The 12,369-nt window shown below is 33.7% G+C and overlaps 1 protein-coding gene across 2 annotated transcripts in view; it reads right to left on the bottom strand.

The window, feature by feature from the left end:
- The window catches only part of LOC128021461 (ephrin type-A receptor 5), a 109,966-nt gene that overhangs the window by 61,214 nt on the left and 36,383 nt on the right, over positions 1-12,369 (bottom strand). For both annotated transcript variants that reach the window (XM_052608695.1, XM_052608696.1), the window contains exons 4-5: positions 2,595-2,750; positions 1,224-1,559 (exon numbers count right to left, since the gene is read on the bottom strand). In XM_052608695.1, coding sequence (XP_052464655.1) covers positions 1,224-1,559; positions 2,595-2,750 — 492 coding nt within the window. The remainder of the gene's footprint in view (positions 1-1,223; positions 1,560-2,594; positions 2,751-12,369) is intronic.

Genomic DNA, 12,369 nt, shown 5'->3' with positions numbered 1-12,369 from the left:
CCAAAGATTCAGAGAATCTGGAACAATCTCTCTGAGTTAGGGTCAAGGCCGGAAAACCATACTGGATGCCTGTGACAGCAATGCTTCACATACAGGAATGCTACTGTGATGGAAATCACAACAGGAATCAGGAATACTTCCAGAAAACATTGTCGGTGAACAAAATCCACCGAACCATTCGCTGTTGCCTGCTAAAAATCTATAGGTCAAAAAAGAAGCCATATCTAAACATGATCCAGAAGTACAGCCGTTTTCTCTGGACCAAGGGTCATTTAAAATGGACTGTGGCAAAGAGGAAAACTGGTCAGACGAATCAAAATTTGAAGTTCTTTTTGGAAAACTGGGACGCCATGTCATCTGGGCTAAAGAGGACAAGGACAACCCAAGTTGTTATCAGCGCTCAGTTCAGAAGCCTGCATCTCTGATGGTATGGGGTTGCATGAGTGTGTGTGGCATGGGCATCTTACACATCTGGAAAGACACCATCAATGCTGAAAGGTACATCCAAGTTCTAGAACAACATATGCTCCCATCCAGACGTCGTCTCTTTCAGGGAAGACCTTGCATTTTCCATAATGACAATGCCAGACCACATACTGCATCAATTACAACATCATGGCTGTGTAGAAGAAGGATCCGGGTACTGAAATGACCAGCCTGCAGTCCAGATCTTTCACCCATAGAAAACATTTGGTGCATCATAAAGAGGAAGATGTGACAAAGACCTAAGACAGTTGAGCAACTAGAAGCCTGTATTAGACAAGAATGGGACAACATTCCTATTCCTAAACTTGAGCAACTTGTTTCTTCAGTCCCCAGACGTTTGCAGACTGTTAGAAAAAGAAGAGGGACATGTTGATGCCATGAAATCTAAAATCAACTTACGTTTCCCTTAAAATTATACATTTCCTCAGTTTAAATATTTGATGTCATCAACATATGTTGTATTCTGAATAAAATATTGAAATTTGAAACTTCCACATCATTGCATTCTGTTTTTATTCACAATTTGTACAGTGTCCCAACTTTTTTGGAATTGGGTTTGTATATATATATAAAATAATTATTTCAAGCCAAATATTCAGTTTCACTCTTAAATGTTTCTCATTACATAAGTTAAATAAATTGCAAATGCCATTTGAAGCTCTTGCAGAGAGTATGGACAGTCATGTAAAGCTTTAGCATGTAATGGGCAAAAATTCCCGAGGGATGAATCTACTCACCGGCCTGGTTGGTGGTGACATTGAGCGAGACGTACTGGCGTGAAGGGGCAGTTAGTTCTGACACCCCGTTCACAGCCTCCACCTCAAAGGTGTAGTTGGTGTGAGCCAGGAGATCCATGACCATGATGGAGGTGTTCTTCAGACCCGTCTGTTGAGGCAGATATCGCACATGACTTCCACACGGTTCGTACTGGCCCGAATCTGTGCTGATCTTACTGCACACAATGTTGTATCGAACATCTTTCCGACCGCCTGTCTCCTCCGGGGCGCTCCACTCCAAGAAGACGCTGGTCTCATTCACATTGGAAATAGCATTACGTGGGGCCGAAGGTGCCTCTGCAAGACAATACATTATGAAGAGGAAATTCTAAATATTGTAGCAAAAATACAGCATGAGAATACACTTAAAGCAATAGTTCAGCAGTACAGACAAAAATGTACATTTGCAGGTCATCCAAGATGTAGGTGACTTTTTATCTTCAGTAGAACAGTACAGATTTTTAGCAGTAACTGTGGACCCTGGTGATACATACCCAATGCAAGTCAATGGGTACCAGTACTTTCAGAAGCAAAAAAAAAACAAAAACAACTCAGGCAACATATAAATTAATACCAGTGGCTTCTGATGATCTTATAAGGTCTAAGAAAAATCTAAATGATTGGTCTGAATATGATTTTCAACATCACTACCTGCCTTAGGCCAACAGCGATTTCTGATTCTTTTCTGTGAACTGGTTCTTTCAGACAGCTTGTTTCCATAAACTGGTTCAAATAACCGATTCACCGGTTTGTTTTCATAATCCCGCGATGACATAATATATTGAAGCACCCAATAATGGACGCAGCTCATCGAGTCAGTTCAGTTCAGTGATGCCTGGAGGAACTGGAGCACTGAATGAGTTCATTCATCCCAGGATCAGATACGCTGCGGATCAGGCGTCTGCAAGTGAGTTTTGATTGAGTAACTTCCGTGCTGCTCCAGCAGTGAACTGTTTTAATGAACTGGTTCAACTAGTTCACCAAAAAGAAATCAAATGATTCAAATGATTCGTTTGTGAACCGGACATCACTCAGTAATGTTGTAAATAATGTTCAGTTTCTTGCACAGTTTCATTTTGCTTCTTAAGACCTCAATATATCATCAACAGCCACGGCTATTAATTTTGTCTTGCCTGTAAAGGTTTTTTTTTTTTTTTTTTTTTTTTACTCTCAAAGCGACGGTAGCCATTGACTTTTTATGAATCACCAAGGACCATGGTCACAGCCAAAAATCTACTGAAGAAAAAAGTCACTTACATCTTGGACGGCCTGAAGGTGAGTATATTAAGAGTAAATCTTCATTTCTGGGTTAATTATGCCTTTAGCTCTTACTTGTGCAGGCCATGTTGGCGGGGTCTGATTGGGTCCGGTAGTATCCCTGCTCACACTGACAGGAGGTGGAGGCCTCAGCTCTGGTGAAACTTCTGGGAGGACATTTACTGCAGCTTTTGGTCTGAAGAGCTGATCGGTAAAAGCCTGGCTTGCACACTGCAGAGATGTAAAGCACAAAGGGAGGTGATTACATTACTGATGCCATCGATCAGTGCTGGTTGCTGCTTGTTAAGAGCTGATGAGAAAATTCAGTCGTTAAAGTCAAACATTCAGCAACTTCATTAAAAAGAACAGGTGCTTATTTCAATAGAGAGATGATGCTTTGAAGACACAGGGTTTAATGAATAGGTTAATGAAGTGGAGTCTATATTCATTTCCTTGGCTATCAGGCCAACATTAGTATTTTACTGGATTTATAAATGATGGGAAACATTCCATTTTTATGTTTCTGAATTACTAATAATTAGCATCTGTTTATTTTAAATGTCATTCTTGTTGATGTGCAAGGCAAACAGGTAGAAAGAAAATATATGTGTACAGAAGTATTCAAGAGTCCCTTTTGCTCACCAAGGCTGCATTTATTTGATCAACAATACAGTTAAAACAATAATTTGTGAAAAAAAAAAATATATAAACATATATATATATATATATATATATATATATATATATATATATATATATATATATATATATATATATAAATAATGTTTTCTATTTTACGGAGCCCCACACATGGCATGCAGGAAAAAAAAATAGGAGGCTAAATCGTATGCACAGTTAATAATTTGTTCCCTCAATTTATAAATTGTGTGCACAATTTACTAATTGGTTCCCTTGATAAATCGAGAAAACAAATGAGTAAATTAAGGGAACAAAATAGTAATCGTGTGGACGTTTTAGTAAATCGAAATTTATTATTTTTTCTTTCTTCAAATTCAGATGCGACTAATCTTTGTAAAATTGTGAATGTCTTTACTGTAACTTTTGATAAATTTAATGCATTTTTTACTGAATAAAGCATTCATTTAATTAAAACTGATAAAAAAAAAAATGGTAATATACATTCATGAATAAAGACAGTTAGCAAAATGTTCATGCTGCTCTTCATGCTTGGACAGGGCTTTCAAGCAAATTAAATGAATAATAATAATAATAATAATAATAATAATAATAATAATAATAATAATAATAATAATAATAATAATTCAATATTGCTAAAAATCTTAAGGCGGGCGTACACGGTGCGATTTTTGCTGTCGTACGAGTTTGCATGCGATTTTTTTCAATCGTGTGGAAATCGTGTATTCTCGTATGGTCGCGGCTCGTATCATTTGCGATGAATTACGAGCCGAGCAGAGTGGCTTATGAGCACTTCCCGACCTCCCGATCATTTTTAAACATGTCTAAAAAGTTCGTGAGCTATCGGTTTGAATTTGTGCCATTTGTGCGGTTGAACGAGCCGATTTGTTGATTTATCTGAAGTTGACCAATCACGAACTAGGAAAACCACAGAAGAAGAAAGACGAAGACGGCAGCTGAAGTCTGACAGGAACAGCGAGCGCTGTATGATGTTTCTAGCAACGTATTCCAATGCCTTTTTAGTTCTCTCTCTCTCTCCCTCTCTCGCTCACACACGCATATGTAGTTTACAGGGACTCTCCATAGACGTAACGGTATTCTATACTGTATATCCCCATACACTACTTCTATCCATCACGAAAAATGCATGTTTAAAATTTATATTAAACACCGTATAGTATTTTTTAAAGCCATTTGGTTTACGAGAGTACAGTAATTGTCCTCATAAACCATGTTTACATTTTAATACCCATTTCAGATATTTATAAACCATATAGGCCTACAAGAACACACACACAGGGTAACCAAACGTCCCGGTTTCCTATTGTTGAAAAATAACCTGTACGTGTAGGAAACAGTCAAGGCTCGTATCAATATTTTATTTGCAGTTATGAGAGAGGGAGAGCAGTTTTATTAGGCACGTTCCCCTTGAGGCACCGCTGCACGCACAGAATGATCACCTGTATGACATCAAAGTACCGCGAGAGCGATTCGAATGCATTGGATATGTGTGCTCTCATATCGCTCTCGCGGTACTTTAATGTCATACAGTGATCCTTCTGTGCGTGCAGCGCTGCTTCAAGTCGAGCGCGTCTATCAACTTCGTGCGATTGCTTCTGGAATTCGCAGGTTGTAAAATCGTGTCGTATATCATGTCGTCCGTACGATTTTCAGATAAACTCACTCGTGCCGTGTGCGTTGACATACGATCTTCCGACCATCCGAATTCGCACCGTGTACGCCCGCCTTTACTCTATGGGTGAGATGCATCTCTGAAATCTAATTTGCATATGGGACATTAACATGTATGTAACAGGTTTGGCATCAATTATGATAAATAGCATTTGAAAGTTATTTTATGGTGAAGGGCAATTGGCTTATTTTTTAGTCCGTTCCTCAGTCAAAGTTACTATAATAGTATACAGGTGTCATTTTAGGAGCTTAACAGACTTTCGTCAATATGCTTTCATTGTCTGTGAAAGAGCAGCCTGAACATTTCACTAAACTACCTCATTTGGTTTCTGAATGACACGAGGGTAAATAAACACTAACATGAGTTGTATTGTTTAGGTGAACTACTCCTTTAAAAACAATTTCATGTATAAATCTTCACATTCACTCAAACAGCACACTCATCCAACCTCTTACACAACAACATATCCACAACGAATGAAAACCACAATTCACAATGTTACACCCACAAGCGGGACAAATGGATTCACTAGATCTGTTTTTTTTGTAACTACTTAAATGCTTCTCCATTCAGGACAGGTGCTTATGCACAGCAGCCATCCTGTCAGCGCAAAACACATTTAGATAATGTATTGCCAAGGAGAGAAAGAGGGAGATAGATTATCAATGGCCTTGGCAGTCCAAAGTGCACACAAAGACATTAATTAAAAGCCTCCCTGGTGTGCATTAAAAGACAGACAGCAGAGGTGCGCTGTGAATTCAACCCAACTCTGAGCCACGGCCAGAACAAGCTGAAAGAGGCAGCTCATGCAGAATAATATGATATATAATATCATTCAGCATTTAACTATTATTAATGCACCATATTCAGCACTTCTGTAGTATTTGTGCTTTTCCCTGAAGTTCACTTCAGTGCATCAAAAGAGATGTAGTTTTGCTACTTTGCCATAAAAGTCAACATGACTTAAATATATATATATATATATATATATATATATATATATATATATATATATATGAGCGTGTGTGTGTATATTGTTATTTTTGAGTTTTTTTTTTTTTGTTTTGTTTTTTTAATCATATGAGTCTAGAAATCATGTTTAAAATCATTTAGTATACCTCGGTTGTTTCCAAAAGGGGGTGGAATAAAATAGGAAAAGGTTTGAATGTATTTATTTTTTTTATTTTATTTTTTTTATTTTATTTTTTTCTGCAATCATATATGCATATGGTTCCTACATGCATCACATGACTAAACACATGCTATTGTTTCTAGTACTTGGTTTTTGGTATTTGCGGATTCATCCACATCATTAAACATTTTGCTCTGAGCAAAAATGTAATCTCAGGGAGGACAAAATTCCAAAAACCTAGAGAAGTTCAAGTAGTAAACGTAGTAAGTTAAAGCATCTGGATTAATGTGAAAGTAGCCTTACTTGTTATAATCTAATCAATATTTGATTGATAAATTCATTACTTTCTTCTTATTATTATTGAATTAACCCATTTTACTTGAAAATGTGTCAGATTACTATAATATTATGCCAACCGCTCTATGGCCCATACACGCAAACAATGATGCCTATAAAGATAACTACAAAAATAACTATGCTACTGTAGTGTCCAACCCAAGAAATAACACGTGTTTAAAAGTCTAAAGTCAAGTGGATGCTGATTGTCAGTGCTTTTATTGTTCATCAGCAGTAAAATAAAAAATAAAAAAATAAAAAATTCAAAAACATTTTGAAAGTGAACCATTATGTTCCGCTGCATTGTTATTGTTACAGTTATGATGTGGTCTTCCCTGTTCTCATACAACTAGATAGATTTTTATACCTTTATAGTTATAGTTTTCATTATAGTTATCGTGTTTGGTGTAAACGACCCCTTATACTGATACTCTGTAAAATATTAGACTGAATTGCAATTCTAATCTTTCAGGGTGACTGGCAAATGTGTTTTGCCAAAATGGACAAAAACATGAAGTAAATGTTTTAAAATATTATCAAAAAGGAAATGCGTACTGCAGTTAAGTTATTGTTAGGTTATTGTGCATTAGGTTGATATGATATTCTGTAGCCTAATTATCTCTGTGCTCAATTCTCTCTTCATCTGTTTCCACATCACCTGAACTAATGTATGGCAAGTATGTCTTTCTCTTCTGCATGAGCAACATATCCATCTTTTTCAGAGTTGCACTGCTATGGCCTCCAGACGAGATTTACTCAGCTGTAGCCGTCTGTCTGAGGCCGTAAATAGATCATCTTTGCCACATTGGCAGCGTTTAGATGAGACTTTCCTTGCATGAGCTAAATGGATTGCTTGTTTCAGGTTAATATGGTGAAAGATTGTGTTTCACAGAATAAAGATGCATATATGTTCCGAGGTTGAGTTAATAACATAATTTTCATTTTTAGGTAACTATTACTTTAAAATCCCCTGTCATACTTGCCCTGATGTTCTTTTAGAGAACAGAGATCGACTCTAAATAACACACAACTCTAAGTGACCTTGCAATTATACAATTTACCTACATACGGCTGGAAAATACTGACGCTTTTTAAAGCTCAAAGTCTTTTTATTATCTAAATGGCCATGAAAGAGTTAACAGTTTTCCAACAGCATGTGTTTTAGTGAGATTATGTGTCATTCGTATAATATATGACATTTATATAAAACAATATGTATTGTGAAACCCACTGTTCAAATAAATAATAACATAAAACTAATTTTGAAATGAACTGAACCCTAAGACACTAGTGTCACTGGATATTGTAAGAAAAAAAAAGTTAAATTTTAAAATTTTTCATAAAAAATAGACATGAATATATATATATATATATATATATATATATATATATATATATATATATATATATATATATATATATATATATATATATATATATATATATATATATATATAAACAAAGTAAAGTGCCATTCATAATAAAATTTAGTTTATTAGAAATACCTAAACTAATATCCTATTTAAAGTGTGTAATGCACTGTACAAATAAACTTGGGCTCAAGTTTATTTGTACACATGAAAAAATAAATAAATAGAAATATAAAAATAAATATATATATTTTTTTAAATCTAGAATATTTTTTATAAATCTGTTTCTAATCATATAAAATGATACAAATTTAACAAATATTACAAAATAGCACGTATTATTTTGTTAAAAGTGACAATAAAGACTTTTGTTATTCATAATTTCACAGATTTCTTATTCTTCATAGATTTCTCTACAGATTGTATATTTAATTAAACAAATGCAGCCTTTTGTAAGAATTTTCAAAATAAAATAACATATATATATATATATATATATATATATATATATATATATATATATATATATATATATATTCTACCAACCCTTTATTTTCCAAAAAATATGTATATTACATAACTGAATGTAATCATAATGAGTTTAGACCAGAATAGGGGGCATTAGATTCAGCCTGTCGATGAGATGAGATGAGATGGCAAGCTGACAGATACAGATCACCACGTGGCCAAATACATTTTTCCACTCTTCTCTCAACTCCATACAACACAATCACCAAAAATGACACGCAGCATTATGATCTAAAAGCCCATGTTAATGGAAACCGGACGAGTTCTGATTAAATAAAGCATCGGTGCTGGGCTGCACTAATGGAGCTTGTTTGCATTACACACAGATTTAGTGTGCATTCGATCGGACACACGTCTTTATTAAATGAACAGCTCAGGTGACAAGATTATTCAACAGTTTATCTGCATAATGAAGTCACAAGACAAGTATATATCTGTTCTGACAAGCTCTGCACAAACAGATTCTTAAAAATATCTAAAAATGCATATTTCATGAAATTGTTTCATGAACCGTGCAGATGCCTCCATGAAGAATAAGGAAAAAATGCATTCTGTTTACAAAAGTGCTTGAAGATATAATCCCACAGCTCCAAAAGGAAGGATTTTGTAGTCGTATGTTAAGTTTTTATTTAATTTCCAAAGACATTTTCCCTTTGCAAACTGGGCTTTTTCTTCGACTGATTTATCAACAGAAACTCAGTCTCTAGTCATGCAACATTAGACTAGGAAACAACACTGAAATCTTCTTTCTTTCTTTCTTTGGCTGTTTTCATTCTACTTATTGATTTAGCATAGATGTCTAGCTCTGAAAGCATATGGAAGTCTTTGTATTGATTTGTAAACTGAATATAATCATATTTTTATCACACCATGACTTTATCGATTTGTTTTTGCATTTTTGACAAGCTTATTAACAGCGGCGAGGAAATAACAAAGCAGAAATGAAAGCATTCCCAGATGTACCCCGGGATAACAGAAACATAACGCAGTCGATGATATAACATCAGAATTAAAGAATGAAACTGGGTCACACACAGACATTATATGAGCTGCATCATTTTATCGTTAGATAGAGAAACGCATCGCTAGGCTTAGATAACAATCACTTTCTAATGGATATTCCTCTCTGATTGCTGTCATAGGCTTGGCATTTTAATCGATAAATCTGGAGCTGACTGCATGGTAGTTAGAGCATGGTATATATATATATATATATATATATATATATATATATATATATATATATATATATATATATATATATATATATATATATATATATATATATATATATATATATATATAAGGGACAAATGTTACCAGTCTTTCAATTAAGTTTTAAAATATTAATTGAAACAAAACCCTAAATTCTGATTCCCGTATAATTTCTATGAAAGTTAACACAGTTATGTTCTATGAGGAGCTCTCCTGATCTTTTAGAAAGGATTCTAGTCTAAGCTTGTTAGCCAACAAGTACCTTTACACACACACACACACACACCTGATACCCAGCAGCTCTGTTTATCACCTCTCAATAGCTCAGTCTTTTGTAAGAACTGGTCACAAGCTCGATTCATCACTGTCACCCGCCTCTTTCAATGCTCACACACACACACACACACACACACACACACACTTATCGCGCTTCAGCTGGGTGGTAACTCAATCATCACCTCTGTGTCTCTCCAACACAAGAGAGCCAAAGATGTCTCAGCCAATCAGTTTTTCTTTGCCTGTGAAACCAGAAACATGACTTCATTGTTGTCGTTTCTTCACATGTTGAGCTGACAATGACAGCAGAAACGTAAGCCAAAAACTTTGTTAAAATTTATATCTAAAATAGAGCTGTCAATCATTTAAACATTTGAATCAAACTAATTACAATATGTGCTCATTACTTAATCAAATTAAAGTAATCAATATTGTATCAATATTTGTAATGGGACAGCCTGTTTCTGCTATTTATTTTTTATTTTTTATTTTTTTAAGATAACGTGAACATCTTAATTTTCAATGAATTATCTTTTACGTGGAATTGTAATTGCATTGGAACATTGAATATGACACATAAGAAGATATATTATGTTAAATATGTTTTGAGGAATAGATTGTAGAATGACAAAAGTACTAAAAACTAAAAAAATAAAGTTTAAATGAAGTTAATAAATAAAATTATATAATAAATGAATTAATACATAATAAATGATAATAAATTACAAAACAATAATTGATTTGATAAATATTATGTGTGTGTGTGTCTGCATTTAATGATTTGTATTTTTAGTATAGAATAAATATTATATATATATATATATATGTGTGTATATATATATGTGTGTATATATATATATATATATATATATATATATATATATATATATATATATATATATATATATATATATATATATATGTGTATATATATATATATATATATATATATATATATATATATATATATATATATATATATATATATATATATATATATATATATATACAGTTTTTATTTATCCTTTGTATTCATTTGTTTCAGTGCTTTAGTTACTGTAGTTATTACAATAATAATAGGTGGGCCTGGCAATTAACGAGTAGCAAGAATCCCAATATGTGTGCCTTTAAACGAGATACATTCTGAGACAAGAATTGATGATTAACAAGCCTTTGTATTTACCAGAGAAAAAGTGTTTCAAACAAGCGTTGATAGCAGATATGTCCAATAATGGAAACCATGATGTTCATTATAAGAGGGAGAGTATGTGAACAAAAGCTAATTGGTTGGAGAACAGTATGATGAAAGCGGTTGATAAATGTCCTGACAAACAGATTTGATGCTAATTTGAAAAGGAAGTTCAGTGTTTGACATGCATTTAATAAAGGACACACTGAGCTACATGTTAGAAGAGAATAGCCTGTTGTTTAATTGTACAGTTTGGGAATAATTAGTCATCTCTTTTACAGGAGTGTCCTGACAAGATACAAATAAACAATCAAATTATAACATACAATACAAAAACCTACAGACCAACATATAACCAATAATAATAATAATAATCATAATAATCATATACAGTACACACACACACCATTAACTCTCTCTTAGCTCTCTAGATTATGTAGTAAAAACTTAAAATAATTATAATACATAGATAGTTTTGTAAATAACAATCAGTATAAATCTCAGTGCACTTCAGCATAATTTAAAATAAGTACTAATTACGGAAATAATAATGAATTTACTCAAGTGTGAAATGTGTCAATTTAACACATCAAAGTGAACTTTTTTTTAAAGTATACTTAAGTGTTATAAGAGATAACAGTCATGAGAGTGAATTCTCTTTCATATATTTCCCCTTTTATTTCTTTAATATTATGTTTCTGTATAATATAATATTAATCTACATATACAGTACTATTAAAGCAGTTTTTATTTTGATTTTATATGCATACTTTTAAGTACACACCAAAATAGATGTCTAGATATGTTTGTTTTTTTCTCACTTGGCTTCTGTTAATAGCAAAATACAGTGCAACACTGAAGACTGATTGATGAATGCATGGATATTATAACCTAGCTATTTCCAGTCAAACATATTCTCGAACTTGTAAGTTCACAAGGAATGTTCTCAGAACTTTAGCAAACATTCTGGAAAGATTCTGGAAAGATAATATATCTCGCTGAAATCTATGATATATTATTCAACATAGCCAGGATAACATCGCTATGTCAAACAAAAACCAGTGAGAAAACATAAACTTGCTTTTCCAAGAATGTATTTTAAAACAGAAACAGACAGCAAAGTACACGGTAACAATGGTACCCCAGAAGGCTATTGAGCGCCGCCAATAAACATCCTTTTCCTGTGTTTAACGTCCTGTGAGTACATGCAACTATAAACCAATACATTCAAATGACAATACGCAAACATGTGATTGGCAGCGTCTAGTGTTGGTCTTTGTGCTCGGCTATTGTTGAGGCCAAATTGTGTATTTTTCTTCAATGCTATGTTCGAACAGCGGGCCGGACTGAAGCTGATTTATAGAATAGCAAATCTGCTGTCTCAATTCCATTATATCAATGACATCTAGTTGGACGTCTGCTAATACCCACAGCATGTCATCTCTAGCTGATGC

This window comes from Carassius gibelio, chromosome A10 (assembly GCF_023724105.1).
Source record: "Carassius gibelio isolate Cgi1373 ecotype wild population from Czech Republic chromosome A10, carGib1.2-hapl.c, whole genome shotgun sequence".
Taxonomy (NCBI): domain Eukaryota; kingdom Metazoa; phylum Chordata; class Actinopteri; order Cypriniformes; family Cyprinidae; genus Carassius; species Carassius gibelio.
This window is presented reverse-complemented; position numbering and strand designations above follow the sequence as displayed.